Genomic DNA, 16839 nt, shown 5'->3' with positions numbered 1-16839 from the left:
AAAATTATCTCCATCGTTAGCGGACACCATGTCGCGTTTGGAGAGCCCCTGTGTGCCTAAACATTGGTGCTCCCCCACAAGTGACCCCATTTTGGAAACTGGACCCCCCAAGGAACTTATCTAGATGCCTAGTGAGCACTTTAAACCCTCAGGTGCTTCACAAATTGATCCGTAAAAATGAAAAAGTACTTTTTTTTTCACAAAAAAATTCTTTTCGCCTCAATTTTTTTCATTTTCACATGGGCAATAGGATAAAATGGATCCTAAAATTTGTTGGGCAATTTCTCCCGAGTACGCCGATACCTCATATGTTGGGGTAAACCACTGTTTGGGCACACTGCAGGGCTCGGAAGGGAAGGCGCGCCATTTGACTTTTTGAATGGAAAATTAGCTCCAATTGTTAGCGGACACCATGTCGCGTTTGGAGAGCCCCTGTGTGCCTATGCATTGGAGCTCCCCCACAAGTGACCCCATTTTGGAAACTAGACCCCCCAAAGAACTTATCTAGATGCATATTGAGCACTTTAAACCCCCAGGTGCTTCACAGAAGTTTATAATGCAGAGCTATGAAAATAATAAGTTTTCTTTCCTCAAAAATGATTTTTTAGCCTGGAATTTCCTATTTTGCCAAGGGTAATAGGAGAAATTGGACCCCAAATGTTGTTGTCCAGTTTGTCCTGAGTACGCTGATATCCCATATGTGGGGGTAAACCACTGTTTGGGCGCACGGCAGGGCTCCGAAGGGAAGGCACGCCATTTGGCATTTTAAATGGAAAATTCGCTCCAATCATTAGCAGACACCATTTCACGTTTGGAGAGCCCCTGTGTGCCTAAACATTGGAGATCCCCCACAAATGACCCCATTTTGTAAACTAGACCCCCAAAGGAACTAATCTAGATGTGTGGTGAGCACTTTGAACCCCCAAGTGCTTCACAGAAGTAATAATTTTTTAGCCTAGAATTTTTTATTTTCCCAAGGGTTATAGGAGAAATTGGACCCCAAAAGTTGTTGTCCAGTTTCTCCTGAGCACGCTGATACCCCATGTGTGGGGGTAAACCACTGTTTGGGCACACGTCGGGGCTCAGAAGTGAAGTAGTGACTTTTGAAATGCAGACTTTGATGGAATGGTCTGCGGGAGTCACGTTGCGTTTGCAGAGCCCCTGGTGTGCCTAAACAGTAGAAACCCCCCACAAGTGACCCCATTTTAGAAACTAGACCCCCCCCAAGGAACTTATCGAGATATGTGGTGAGCACTTTGAACCCCCAAGTGCTTCACAGACGTTTACAACGCAGAGCCGTGAAAATAAAAAAATCATTTTTCTTTCCTAAAAAATGATGTTTTAGCAAGCAATTTTTTATTTTCACAAGGGTAACAGAAGAAATTGGACCCCAGTAATTGTTGCGCAGTTTGTCCTGAGTATGCTGGTACCCCATATGTGGGGGTAAACCACTGTTTGGGCGCACGTTGGGGCTCGGAAGTGAGGGAGCACCATTTGACTTTTTGAATACAAGATTGGCTGGAATCAATGGTGGCGCCATGTTGCGTTTGGAGACCCCTGATGTGCCTAAACAGTGGAAACCCCTCAATTCTACCTCCAACACTAACCCCAACACACCCCCTAACCCTAATCCCAACTGTAGCCATAACCCTAACCACAACCCTAATTCCAACCCTAACCCTAAGGCTATGTGCCCACGTTGCGGATTTGTGTGAGATTTTTCAGCACCATTTTTGAAAAATCCACGGGTAAAAGGCACTGCGTTTTACCTGCGGATTTACCGCGGATTTCCAGTGTTTTTTGTGCGGATTTCACCTGCGGATTCCTATTGAGGAACAGGTGTAAAACGCTGCGGAATCCGCACAAAGAATTGACATGCTGGGTGACAAAGGGGGGGGGGAGCATTTACTATTTTTTTTTCTATTTTGATCACTGTGATAGGTTTTATCACAGTGATCAAAATGCACATTGGAAGGAATCTGCCTGCCAGCAGATTCGGCGGGCGCACTGCGCATGCGCCTGCCGTTTTGGAAGATGGCGGCGCCCATGGAGAAGACGGACGGACCCCGGGAGGCTCGGTAAGTATGATGGGGTGGGGGGGAGCATGGGGGGGTGGATTGGAGCACGGGGGGTGGATCGGAGTGCAGGGGGGTGGGATTGGAGCATGGGGGGAGCGGACAAGAGCACGGGGGGAGCGGACAGGAGGACGGAGGAGAGCGGAGCAGTGTACAGGACAGATCGGTGGCTTGGGGTGATCGGTGGGGTGGGGGGGCAGACCAGTGTTTCCAGCCATGGCCGATGATATTGCAACATCGGCCATGGCTGGATTGTAATATTTCACCAGTTTTAATAGGTGAAATATTACAAATCGCTCTAATTGGCAGTTTCACTTTCAACAGCCAATCAGAGCGATCGTAGCCACGGGGGGGTGATGCCACCCCCCTGGGCTAAACTACCACTCCCCCTGTCCCTGCAGATCGGGTGAAATTGGAGTTAACCCTTTCACCCGATCTGCAGGGACGCGATCTTTCCATGACGCCACATAGGCGTCATGGGTCGGATTGGCACCGACTTTAATGACGCCTACGTGGCGTCAAAGGTTGGGAAGGGGTTAATAGCGGTGGGTGAATCGTGATTTCATCCACCGCTATTGCGGGCACATGTCAGCTGTTCAAAACAGCTGACACGTCACAGCTTTTATGCGGGCTCACCACCGGAGCCCACAACAAAGCAGGGGACCCGACCTCCGCTGTAATAGTACGGCGGAGATCGGGAAGGGGTTAATCCAGAATGACGATGCCACAGCACAAAAAAAGACCTGCCCCCAGGCCGCCCAAAAGCACAAGAATCTCATTAACTCAAAACTGCAAACACAGATTACACAACAACCACAAGACGGATTTAATCACCAGGTATCCTTTTATTCAGTATAACGGCGCCAAACTGACACTGTCTGTAGTTTACTTAGCAAAATCCTGCTGACTATTTCGCTTTAAGTCATGTTACTGTTTGTAATTCTTTGACTCTGATTTGGTGTGAGGAGCAGTAAAGCAGAAATTACTTGATCAGGTACAGGACACAGTTATTTGAATGTCTCTTTTTTTTTTCTTCCTTTTTTTTCCAAAATTCAGATAGCAGACAGAACGGACACACGCTGAGAAATAAAAAAAAAGCAATGGGTCCTGTAACTGAATGTTCTATTTCCGTTTCAATGCACCTCAATGAGATCACAAACACTGAAATACAAAAGGAAATGGGAAGTGGCCTGAGGGCGTAGTCACACATCAGGGTTTCTTATACCTGTGCTGTCTCTTTCTAAAACTACCGGTATATGGGCTGATAGGCTTAATGGAACGGTTCCTTGGGTCCATTTGTAAGCATCATGCTTGCCAAGAACAGAGGTTTTCAGATGTCCAGTTAGGCTTTCTAAGGTTTTATTTATGGTATCGGGGCTGGTGGGCATTTCCCGGTTACTTGCAGCCATGGCTTTCAATCATGTAGCGGCCACACTATAGGTTTTGGAGCTGATCCACTTTGAAAATAATGAAAAGATCATGTGTGAACATAAGGGATACTGTGCCATTCTTTGATGTGATTGGATCCATGAGCAGATCTCTTTGCTTGTCCACAGACTGACGCACTCTGCGCTCTGCGGGATGCCGCTCATGGTCCGGCTGCCATCTCACACGCAGTCTCCGGCACTCAATATTGGTGTTCAGTTCACCTGGAGTTGATGTAAGGGACACAAAGCGTCTTGTGTGATCAGCAGTATGCACATCTGTGTATTCTGGAGCCTCTGGACACAGTTGGTGCATCTTCTTGATAGGTCCAGGCTCAGTAACCATAAATCTCCCCCATTGTCCCTTGGCTTGTTCCTCCAAATGCAGTGATTTTCAGTGTGGCTGTTTTTACACAGTCTTACTCCGTGTATCACCTATAAAAACAATGGTAAACCTGCATGTTGTCTTTTACTTGCTGTGTTCACACATCGCAGTGGGAACCATATCTCTTTTTTTGTGTGTGGTGATGTGTTTTACCACACATCAAGGCAGTTTTTTGTCCTTGTGACTCTAAGTGAAGTACATGGGTTCGAATTAGGGTACTTTCACACTAGCGTTTTTTTTAAATCCGTCACAATGCGTCGTTTTGCACACTTGCGACGGATGCGTCGTGCTTTGGCGGACCGTCGGGAGAAAAAACCCCACATGTAACGTTTTTTTCCTCTCGACGGACCGCTTTTTCCGACCGCGCATGCGCGGCCGGAACTCCGCCCCCACCTCCCCGCACCTTACAATGGGGCAGCGGATGGGCCGGAAAAATGCATCCGCTGCACCCATTGTGCAATGCAGCAAACGCTAGCGTCGGAATCTCTCCCCAACGCATTGCGACGGGGAGATTCCGACGCTAGTGTGAAAGAAGCCTAACTTGTACAAGCTACATGGCCAGAAATAGGAAAACGGTGGTAAGGTGTGGTAAGACCACTTGTTTCCACACGGTTCTATATACAGTATTTGGCTCTCCACCTCTATGTGGATGGGCACTCATTGTCAGTGCATCTAAGTTTTGTACATTTTGGTCATTGTTATAGACCCTTAAATAAATCCCCTGACAACATAAGGCTGCATTCATGTGACGGCCCTGGTGCTGTTGTTTTTTCTCTGACCGCACACTGATCCATAGACCTTCCTCAACCCATACATGTTAGTATTAAAAATGGCTCCATGTCTCTGGTCTGTGAGACTCTGAGCATGTCCTATTCTCATCCATTTTGTGGATCAGACTCGGCCATTAAACTCTATAAGGATCCATGTAAAACGAATGACACAAAGAAGATAGACTTTGTATGTCAGCGCTCCTTACACATTTAAAGGGGTATTTCCATCGCCAAGATCCTATCCCAATATGTAGTCGGTATAATATTATCAAATACCTTCACTTAGAAATGGAGTATAGTTTTTCTGATTTGCTATGTCTCTTTCCTCATGTGCAGGCATTGCAGGACCTTAGGTATCCATGGTTACTACCACTAGTAACTAGCTAATTGTCACTATATCAGTGATTGTAACCATGGATACCTAAGGTCCTGCAATGCCTGCACATGAGGTACAAGACATAGCAAATCTTAAAAACTATACTACCTTTCTAACTGGAGGTATTTTCTAGTAGTATTATTACACCTACCACATGTTGGAATATGATCTAGGAGATGGGAATACCCCTTTAACTCCTCTTTAATTGATACATTGTGAAGAATCAATGGATAAGTCCAGTTCAGACAGTCTACCTAATCAAGATGAGCTGTGTTTTCTCTATGTTCTGGTTTCTCTATACAGTCAGCATGTTCTTAGGATGAGCATAAACTCGGTGAGAGGCATACCACTCTATTTGTTACCACTGAGTGCCAGGGCACAACCAGGGCACGGTTTCTGGGTTCTGTCCTTTACATAATGGATGAGAATGTTCTCAGTTTTTTCACACTTTTATACTCTTCTTTGCCATTTAGCTCTGATACAAGAATATGTGATATTTTCTGATGTACGTCATTTACATTTTTCTTTTTTATTTTTTATTTTTCCAGGGTGCCTTTCCTATCTCGCTGTTGTAGAGGGCTTGTTGGAGGGCACGCACCTAATAAGCAGATAAAATGCATAAAGTTTGAAATCAGGTAAGATGCCATATTTCCTAATGGCAACAATATCATATTGTGCATGAGGACGTTTCCCACAATGAAGCCATTATTGAGTCCAATTATTGTTCTTCCAGCTGATGTTCACAAGGAACAGAGTCACGTGATGTATGAAGGCAAACACATACACTTCTCTGAGGTTGACAATAAGCCCCTATGCTCCTACAGTCCCAAACTCTGCAAGCAGAGAAGACTTAACGGCTACGCTTTCTGTATCCGACACGTTTTGGAGGACAAAACTGCCCCCTTCAAGCAATGTGAATATGTGGCCAAGTATAATAGCCAGCGTTGCACTAATCCCATCCCGAAATCAGAGGACCGGAGGTAAGTGGGCCACTCACGTCTGAATACGGCTTTAGGCATAAGAGAATTGGAGCTGGAGTCTGCCACCTTCAGTTTATATGTGAGCGCTGATAAGTGTGTCTCTTACCTTGGCAAACTCTACCAATTACATGGTTGGACATTTAAAGCGGTTTCTCACTACTCGGACAATCCCCTTCTGAATCGCTATGTTTCCCTCCCAGTAAAATAACACTGTTACACTCTCAGATGCCGTCACTGTTCGAGTGATGTCAGCACTGGCTCTCTCGAGCACTGGTTGCAGGGATCGCGTGTGAAATCAGTGCTCTCCTCGCCTATGGACGGAATAGACATCCAGAGGACGTGAGAGCTGTGGCTTCTCTCTCACTACCTCCAGATGTCTTGATTTGTCCAAATGAGGAAAGAGTTAAGCCAGTGCTGATTGGCCACAGGGATTGCGTGACATAAGTGTCAGGTGATCCCAGGGGGAGGCAGTGCCAACACCGCTGGAACAGTGATGGCACTAGAGGCGAGTATAGGTGTAACACAAGAGAACGGAGTAAGAAAATCCCAAAAATCATATTCATAAAACAATGTAAATTTTATTAGACCAATATAAACAAGTTGAGTAACAATACAAAACAGGCACGTAGCATTACTGAGGTGTAGAACCCCTTTTGAAAAAGCAGACCACGAAACGTTCGTCAGGGGGCCGCTTGTGGAACTGGGGGAATCGTCCATACATATGGGTAAGCTGCCTGGTTATTGTCAGTAGCTGTATTTATTTGCACTGTGGCACTTTATGATTATATTGTTACTGCTTTGTTATTGCGATACATGGGGCTGCGGAATGAATCCATAAGTCTCTGGTATGGTTGTCACACTCTAGGCAGCACCTGGGATGTAAAGTTTCCTTCTTTCCCCCTATTCCCCTAGCATACCATAGGTTTCCTCTACACCTCAGTAAGGCTACGTGCCTGTTTTATATTGTTACTCAATTTGTTTATATTGGTCTAATAAAATTTACATAGTTTTATGAATATGATTTTTGGGATTTTCTTACTCCGTTCTCTTGTGTTATATGTATTTTGGAGTTCCCTGATTTGTCCCATAGATTTGGACAGTTTCACTGGGGGAGGTATACGATTGTACTCCCGGCCACAAATTCATCAGAAGTTTTATGTTAAAGGCGAGTATAGGTGGTGTTACTTTACTGGGCGGAAACATAGTGATTGAGAAGGGGTTGTCCAAGCAGTGAGAAGCCCCTTTAACGTGTAAAGGTACCGTCACATTTAGCAACGCTCCAGCGATATAGACAACGATCCGACCTAAACTAGATCGCTGGAGCGTCGCTGTTTAGGTCGCTGTAGAGACGTCAAACACGGCAACTCCAGAACGATGCAGGAGCGATCCAGTGACGTGCTTATCGTTCTCGCTGGTTGTTAGTTCCGTGAAAAAACATTGCAGGCATCGTTGCTTTTGCTGTCAAACATGACGAATCACGCCGACCTGACGACCAAATAAAGTTCCGGACTTTCAGCTACGACCAGCGATGTCACAGCAGGATCCTGATCACTGCTGCATGTCAAACATAACGAGATCGCTATCCAGGACGCTGCAACATCACGGATCGCTGTCGTTCTCGTTGTAAAGTTGCTCAGTGTGAAGGTACCTTAAGTCTGGCAGGGAATCCTCAATTTTTCCTTCAGTTGTCACTACAGGGAAAACGACAATCTGCTGCGATTTTAGTGCAGGGAGCTGGGCCTACATGCATCTACTGATCCCCAGACCAGCTCCATTGGTTGTATGTTGGGTAGTATTTTACATCCCAAAACCGGCAAGCGTTGTCTCTGCTTAGCAGTTTTATTTTTGGTCTTTTTGCGGACACAATAGACACTCAGTGAATAGGGGTCTGTTATTTTTTTCGTTGTTTGCTGTGACGTTACATTTTTAGACATATGCACTTTCAATTTCCATGCGCAGTCAATATTATTATTATTATTATTTATTATTATAGCTCCATTTATTCCATGGCGCTTTACATGTGAGGAGGGGTATACATAATAAAAACAGGTACAATAATCTTGAACAATACAAGTCACAACTGGTACAGGAGGAGAGAGGACCCTGCCTGCGATGGCTCACAATCTACAATATCTTCTGTTTATGACCTGATTGTTCAGTTGTACCTTAAAGGGCCACTGTCACCCCCTCCAGCCGTTATAAACTAAAAGAGCCACCTTGTGCAGCAGTAATGCTGCATTCTAACAAGGTGGCTCTTTTAGTTTTTTGTTCATGTATTCCCAAAATAAAGCGCTTTGAAATTTATCCAAAATACCTCTCTTTGTCCATGGAGGCGGGTCCTCACTCCCTAGCTTGAACCGGTACTCTGCTGTCACTCCAATCTTCAGGGGCTTTCGGCGCCGCCCCCTCCGCGCTTTTTTTCGCTTCAAAACCTGCGCCTGCGCTGTGTACAACTGTGTGGGGCAGGCGCAGTAAGCTCTGGCCGTCTGACGTCCCAGCCAGGCTTGCAGACTGCGCCTGTGCGGGCAGTGCAGCCACCCACCTCGGTAATCCCTGCCCCGCACTGTGTTATGCATTATGCACAGTGCGGGGCTGGGATTCCTGGGCATGCGCACTGCGTGTGTCAGCCTGTCAGCCAGGTCCCCCGCCTTACAGGGTCTGTATATTCAGCTGATCGTGCCTCCTCCTAGCAATTCTTTCCCGGCGATTGTTAGGAGGAGGCACGATCAGCTGAATATACAGACGCTGTAAGGCGGGGGACCTGGGTGACAAGCTGACACACGCAGTGCGCATGCCCAGGAATCCCCGCCCCGCACTGTGCATAATTCATAACACACTGTGGGGCAGGGATTCCCAAGGTGGGTGGCCGCACTGCCTGCACAGGTGCAGTCTGCAAGCCTGGCTGGGATGTCAGACGGCCAGAGCTTACTGCGTCTGCACAGCACAGCAGTACACTGCGCAGGCGCCGGTTTTGAAACATACACAGCGCTGAGGGGGCGGCGCCGAAAGCGCAGGAAAATTGGAGTGACGGCAGAGGAGCGGTTGGAGCTGGAGAGTGAGGACCCGCCTCCCTGGCTAGAGACAGGAATTGTGGCTAAGTATAAAAACGCTTTATTTGGGGTATACTTGAACCTAAAGCTAAAAGAGCCACCTAGTTAGAATGCAGCATTACTGCTGCACAAGGTGGCTCTTTTAGTTTATAACGGCTGGAGGGGGGTGACAGTGACCCTTTAATGTCTGAATGCCACTTAATCTTACAAAACTTGGCACTCAGGTAAATGTTGTAAGTAGATAATTTTATTTTGTGAAAGCAATTCAAAAATAAAGAAACGTTTCGGTCCTACAATGACCTTTATCAGTCAGACAGATTGCAGTGTGCACAGGGTTAGAGGCAGAAACGAACGCTCAGCATATGCAGCACAGCATATAATCTACAACCTGAGTGCCAAGCTTTCTACATAAGATCCTATCTGGGCACCTGCCATAGGAGTGCCGTAATTACCATTTTTAAACCCCAGTTAAGTCCTGAGTTTTCATTCTGTGTCTCGGACTAATGAATTTCTTTTTTCTTTCTGCAAGGTACTGCAACAGTCACCTGCAGGTACTGGGGTTTATCCCCAAAAAGGAAAGGAAGAAAAAGAATGATGCACTGGAGGAAGTAAAGCCTAGGCATCAAATGGAAACTGTGGCCTTCAGCTTAACAGTGCCCACCTTGGCCTTGAAGATGCCCAATGGACTGGATGGTATGACGCTATCCCCTCCTGGAGCCAGGCTTCCTCTCCACTACCTGGAGACGGACTTGGATGACGCCTTCATGCTTGAAGAGGAGGATGAAGAGGTTAAGAAAGGTGCATGTATTAAAAAGAAACTACAGAGCAAGTTAGCCCAGAACCGGCAGCGGCAAAAAGAGACTGAGATTATAAAAGTTCATCAAGAGCACTTTAGCCCTCAACCTGCACCTTCTCAGCTGCAACCTCTGTCTCTCCAAGAGCAGCAGATGCTGGTGCAACCGGCACCGACATCACTGAAATCCAGCGGGCTAACGCCGAGCCTGGCATGTACGTCGCCACAGCCTCAGAACACCAGCTTACCAGTACAGGGAGCGTCGCCCATAGCGCACACATTAGCACAAATAAAGACTCTGTCTAATAAGAGACCACTCCCTGCCCCTCCGCCCTCCACAGATCCGCCACACTCAGACAGGATTCAGGTGACAGCCTCCGCCTTACCAACGTACTCGTCTTGTGTTAGCCGGCTGCAGAGACTAATGAAACTGTGCACACAAAAGCGCCAACTGGATTCGGATTTATTTCCACATTTGGGTAAGTCCATATATCCGACTTATTACATAATCGCTCTATAAGTGGTGAATTACTAATTCCTCTATAGACCTGTAATGTCTTCCACTAATATCAGGGAACAATAAACACTTGAATAAATCCTGATGGAAATATTGACTAGAAGCATGAGGGGAGAAATTTAGGATAGAGCATCTTATATGACGTCACCCCCTCATCCCCATTAAAAGGAATCTGTCACCTACTTTTTTGTATATAAGCTGCGGCCACCGCCATCAGGGGCTTATCTACAGAATTCTGTAGATAAGCCCCTGATGTATCCAGAAAGATAAGAAAAACAGGTTAGATTATACTCTCCCAGGGGCGGTCCCGGTGCGGTCTGGTCCGATGGGCGTTGCGGTCCGGGTTTGGCGCCTCTCATCTTTATGCGATGATGTCCTCTTCCTTGCTTCTGCCGCGGCTCCTGCGCAAGCATACTGATCTTGAGGCAGAGTGTCTGCTTCTCTTGACACTCCCAGATCTCAAGCTACAGCAATCACCGAATCCCCATTCTCGAGCAAAGTCAAGGCACGGGATTTCTCTTCCATTTTAAGCTTCTTTCGACCCATTGTGGGAGATAATAAAAAACTGAGGGAGGTAATAAAAGACTGCCTAATAGCAAAACCGGCTGAGCTGCACATAACAACCAATCAGAGTGCAGCTTTCGCTTTACCAATGAAGTGAAAACTGAGCGTTGATTGGTTGATATTTGCAACAAAGCCAGCTTTAATATTAGACAGATTTTTATTATCTCCCCCCATTGTGTACACTTTTAAAAAGTGAAATTATGATGTGTATTTTATATGTAAAGTTTTTTTTTTTTTTGCTGCGCAGGTGTAAAGAGTTTTTTTGCCGGCACTGTACCTTTATGTTTAGGAAGCGCTGGAGAAAGATGAGTGTTCAGTTTGACCAAAGTCTTGTGTTGGGCCAGTGCATGGTGGAGCAGGGACATGGGGGTAGAAATGCCCCTGTGTTGTACTTGTTGTCCAGAGAGGTGTTCTGTCTAGGTGTATGTGGTAGACATCTGATTGGTAGGGTTGAGCGACTTTTCTTTTTATAGGATCGGGTCGGGTTTCACGAAACCCGACTTTTTTAAAAGTCGGGCCGAGTGAAATCGGCCGATCCTATAGAAAAGTCGGGGTCGGCCGAAACACGAAACCCAATGCAGTGCATTGGGTTTCTAATGGTTCCCAGGGTCTGAAGGAGAGGAAACTCTCCTTCAGGCCCTGGGATCCATATTAATGTGTAAAATAAAGAATCAAAATAAAAAATATTGATATACTCACCCTCGGACGCGCCCTGGTACTAACCGGCAGCCTTCCTTCCTAAGAATGAGCGCCTGAAGGACCTTCGATGACATGGCGGCTTGTGATTGGTCGCGTGAGCGGTCACATGGGCGTCACGCGACCAATCACAAGCCGCGACGTCATTGAAGGCCCTTCAGGCGCTCATTCTTAGGAAGGAAGGCTGCCGGAGAGAACCAGGGCGCGTCCGAGGGTGAGTATATCAATATTTTTTTATTTTTATTCTTTATTTTACACTTAAATATGAATTCCGATACCGATTCCCGATATCTTAACCCCTTAGTGACGGAGCCAAATTTTTGAAATCTGACCAGTGTCACTTTATGTGGTAATAACTCTGCAAAGCTTCAACAAATCCCAGTGATTTTGAGACTGTTTTTTCGTGACATATTATACTTTATGATAATGGTAAAGTTAGGTCAATATGTTTTGTGTTTATTTATAAAAAAATATCAAAAATTTGAGAAAAATGTTAAAAAATTAGCAATTTTCAAAATTTGAATGATTATCCCTTTAATACAGATGGTCATACCACAGCAAAGCATTAATAAGTAACATTTCCCACATGTCTGCTTTACATCAGCACCATTTGTAAAATGTTATTTTATTTTTTTAGCATTTTAGGAGGTTTAAAATTGTAGCTGCAATTTTTCATTTTTTCAAGGAAATTTACTAAATTTATTTTTTTAGGGAACTCTCCATGTTTGAAGTGACTTTAGGGGTCTCATATATTGAGAAATCCCCAAACATGATACCATTTTAAAAACAGCACCCCCTGACATATTGAAAACTGCAGTCAGGTAGTTTATTAACCCTTCAGGTGCTTTACAGGAATTAATGCAAAGTGGTATGACAGAAATGAAAATGTGCATTTTTACCACCTAAATGTCGGTAACTTCTGAACAGGTTACAACAGCCGACAGACTCTAAGGCCGCTATTTGGTCATGAATTGCCACCGCAAACATCAGGACAACAAAATCAAGATCTGAGGGCGCCAATTGGGATAAAGAGGAAGCCCCCACACTCTGTTAACCATATATAATGATGTAGTCACTATTTACAGCAGCATCTAAGGGGTTAAACAGATTTGGACAGTGCAAACACTGATCATGGCTGATGCAGAAAGTTGTCAGTTATAGTGCACAACCGACAGATGCTGGATTGTTACCTGTATGGGGAGGCTATTCTCTTATATGTAAGGTCAGTTAAAAGGCGTATTGGCGGTCATTAAGGGGTTAAACATATCGGAACTCTGTATCGGAATTCCGATTCCAGATCAGAAGATCTCCGACCTCATGGCCGACCCCAAACAGGGGTCGGGTTTCATGAAACCCGACTTTGCCAAAAGTCGGCGACTTCTGAATCTGGCCGACCCGTTTCTCTTAACCCTACTGATTGGTACTCAACACCATGCTGTGGCACCTGTACGTGTCCGGGTCCTCGCCTGCATGCAGTGGTGAACAGCAAAGTGTTATGTGTATGGGGCCTTTTTATCCACAAGACTAATGTCAAATGATGCCTACAATGCAGTGTGTATGTGGTCACCCGAAAGATGATTGTCGGGGGAGATGAGGATCCAACGAGTGTGATTACGGACTGCATTATGTATGTAGTACTAGGGTAATACTCCGATAGGGAGAAGGCACTGTACTGGGGTTGGACCTTTCCAGAGGATGTGTACTACATGCAGGTGCTTCTCACGAAATTAGAATATCATCAAAATGTTAATTTATTTCAGTTCTTCAATATAAAAAGTGAATCTCATATTATGTAGAGTCATTACAAAAAAGTGATCTATTTCATGTATTTATTTCTGTTAATGTTGATGATTATGGCTTACAGCCAGTGAAAACCCAAAAGTCATTATCTCAGTAAATTAGAATAGTTAACAAAAACACCTGCAGAGGCTTCCTAATTGTTGAAAAGGTTCTGTTAGTCTGTTTCAGTAGCCTCCACAATCATGGGGAAGACTGCTGAATTGACACACTCCACAAGGAAAGAATATTTTGCATTTCATTTGGAAATCAGGGTCCCAACGTCTGGAGGAAGAGTGGAGAGGCCACAATCCAAGTTGCTGGAGGTCTAGTGTGAAGTTTCCACAATCAGTGATGGTTTGGGGAGCCATGTCATCTGCTGGAGTAGGTCCACTGTTTTTTTTATCAAGACCAAAATCAGTGCAGCAGGACTTGGCACCTGTCCACACTGCCAAAAGTAACAATAACTGGTTAAAAAACAACAATATCATTGTGCTTGATTGGCTAGCAAACTCGCCTGACACAGGAAATTTATGGGGTATTGTAAACTGGAAGATGAGACACCAGATCCAACAATGCAGATGAGCTGAAGGCTACTGTCAAAGCAACCTGGGCTTCCATAACACCTCAGCAGTGCAACAGACTGTTCGCCTCTATGCCACGCCACATTGATGCTGTAATTGATGGAAAAGGATCCCCGGCCAAGTATTGAGTGCATTTACTGAACATACATTTCAGTAGGCCAACATTTCTGATGTTAAAATCATTTTTCAAGCTGGTGTTATAAAGTATTCTAATTTACTGAGATAATGACTTTTGGGTTTTCATTTGCTGTAAGCCATAATCATCAACATTAACCGGAATAAACACTTGAAATAGATCACTCTGCCTGTAATGACTCTATACGAGTTTCTCTTTTTGTATTAAAGAACTTAAATAAATCAACTTTTTCTTGATATTCTAATTTTGTGAGAAGCGCCTGTATGACCCATTTTTATGCTTAGGTGGAACACTTGGGTAATGAAGCCCCACATTATGCAATTTACCCTCCTCATTGTTAGGATAATGGAGACCTCCATTATAAGCTCCTGCCTTTTATTACCCCGTTATGTGACTAAGCAGCAAAATACTTCTTATATCCTCCTTTCATTCTTGGGGTAATGGAGACCCCCATTACATGCTCCTGCCCTTTATTACACAGTTATGTGACTGAGCGGCCGAACACTTCATACACTTTACCCTCCTGTCATTTCTACTGTGCCGGGAGCTGGCGCCATCTTGTGGTTGCTTTCTTATTTGCATGGCTGTGTAATAGTTCTTCAGAAACTGCATGGGCTTATTCTTGGCGTCTGTTCTCATTCATCTACAGCCTCATTCAGACTTCCGTGTTGCACGTATGGTTTGTATCCGTTTTTTTTTTTGTCACAGATACAGCACGTACCAACTATAATCTATGGTGCTATTAGCATATCTATTTTTATTTCTAACAGCACAAATGACAATGGCCAGTACAAGTCTATGCGTCCGTGAAAACTGCTCACAGCACTCGGGTGGCATCAGTGCACAGTCCGTGCGCCGTCCGTATTTAACAGTGTAAAGTATAGGAGAACCTTTGTGATTTGTTTCTTTATCCGTCCATGAAAAAACACTGATGACAATGACGGTAAAAGCGGACACACTGTCCAAATACTGATGCAGAACACGATACAATTTTTTTCACAACTTCCGACATAATTGTACGTCACGAGGACCAGTGGTAGTCATGGCAACCCAAGGTCACATGATGACCCCCTGGTCTGCCAGCTACAGAGGCTTGTTAGATCATGCCCGACACAGCGGTTTTCTTTAAAAAAAAAAAAAAAAAATTAAAAATGTTTTGCTTGTGACAGCAGCCATACATAAAATAAATTTATACAGTATGTCACAAAAGTGAGTACACCCCTCACATTTCTGTAAATTTTGCATTGTGTCTTTTCATAGGAGAACACTGAAGATCTGACACTTGGATACAGTGTGAAGTAGTCAGTGTACAGCTTGTCTGAGGCCCATTAGCGTGTGGCATCCGATGATTCTCTCATGTCAGCGCATCGGAGGCGATATGCTAATGACCCTCAGCTGCTCCGAGCGTGAGCCGAATGTTCGTTCTCTGTGTGCCGCTCCTATCACATGAGAGAATCGGAGCACAGCTGTGGAGGAGACGGAGAAGGTAATCTCTCCATCTCCTCTGTGGTCGGCGTCTGGGAATATAGACTTATATGGGTGCGTGCCATCTCGGGTGCAGTTGCAGAATGCTGCGATTGTTTGCGCATGCCGGTTCAATGATCACAGATGTGAGCTGCACCGTGGAGAAACATTCGGGCCAGTACAGTCTGATTTTTTTTTTTTTTTCTTATTGCATTGCACTCGTCCAAATGGATCACAAGTGGGAGTGAGCCCGATCAGTGTAAATTTGGTGTGCCCTCTAAATAACTCAACACACAGCCATTGATGTCTAAACCACTAGCATCAAAAGTGAGTACACCCCTAAGTAAAAATGGCCGAGTTGTGCCCAAAGTGTCAATATTTTGTGTGGCCACCATTATTTTTCAACACTGCCTTAACTCCCTTGGCCATGGAGTTCACTAGAGCTTCACAGGTTGCCACTGGAGTCCACTTCCCTCCTGCGTGACGGCATTACGAAGCTGGTAGATGTTAGAGAGCTTGCACTCCTCCACCTTTGTTTGAGGATGCCACACAGGTGCTCAATAGAGTTTAGATCTTGAGACATGCTTGACCATTCCAGCACCTTTACACTAAGTTTCTTTAGCAAGGCAGTAGTCGTCTTGAAGGTGGTTTATGTTGGAATACTACCTTGAAGCCCAGTTTCTAAAGAGAGAGGCTCATGCTCTGCTTCAGTATGTCATAGTACTTTTATTATTATTATTTATATAGCACCATTAATTCCATGGTGCTGTACATGAGAAGGGGTTACATCAAAATACAAATATCACTAACCGTAAACAAACTAACAATGACGGACTGATACAGAGGGGAGAGGACCCTGCCCTTGCGGGTTTACATTCTACAGGATTATGGGGAAGGAGACAGTAGGTCGAGGGTTGCAGTAGCTCCAATGGTGTTGAGGTGGCCGTGTGGTCTTTACAGGCTGTAAGCTTCCCTGAAGAGGTGAGTTTTCGGGTTTCTTTTTAAGGATCCAAAAGTAGTGGATAACCGGATGTGATGGGGCACTGAATTCCAGAGGATGGGGGATATTCGGGAGAAGTCTTGGAGGCGATTGAGTGAGGAGCGAGTAAGCGTGGAGGAGAGAAGGAGGTCTTGGGGAGGACCGGATTAAGTGAGGAAAGATATTGAGAGATTAGTGTGGAAATATACGGAGGAGAAAGGTTATGGATGGCTTTGTAGGTCAGTGTTAGTAATTTAAACTGGATAAATG

General features: G+C 45.0%; 1 protein-coding gene across 2 annotated transcripts in view; it reads left to right on the top strand.

The window, feature by feature from the left end:
• The window catches only part of INO80D (INO80 complex subunit D), an 89304-nt gene that overhangs the window by 24619 nt on the left and 47846 nt on the right, over positions 1-16839 (top strand). Inside the window, exons 2-4 of one of the 2 annotated variants that reach the window (XM_069733673.1) lie at positions 5579-5665; positions 5764-6010; positions 9590-10332. In XM_069733673.1, coding sequence (XP_069589774.1) covers positions 5793-6010; positions 9590-10332 — 961 coding nt within the window. In that variant the 5' untranslated portion in view covers positions 5579-5665; positions 5764-5792. Of the gene's footprint in view, positions 1-5578; positions 5666-5696; positions 6011-9589; positions 10333-16839 lie in introns of those variants that run through there. The other variant, XM_069733672.1, reaches the window with a different exon arrangement.

Source organism: Ranitomeya imitator, chromosome 7 (assembly GCF_032444005.1).
Source record: "Ranitomeya imitator isolate aRanImi1 chromosome 7, aRanImi1.pri, whole genome shotgun sequence".
NCBI lineage: Eukaryota > Metazoa > Chordata > Amphibia > Anura > Dendrobatidae > Ranitomeya > Ranitomeya imitator.
This window is presented reverse-complemented; position numbering and strand designations above follow the sequence as displayed.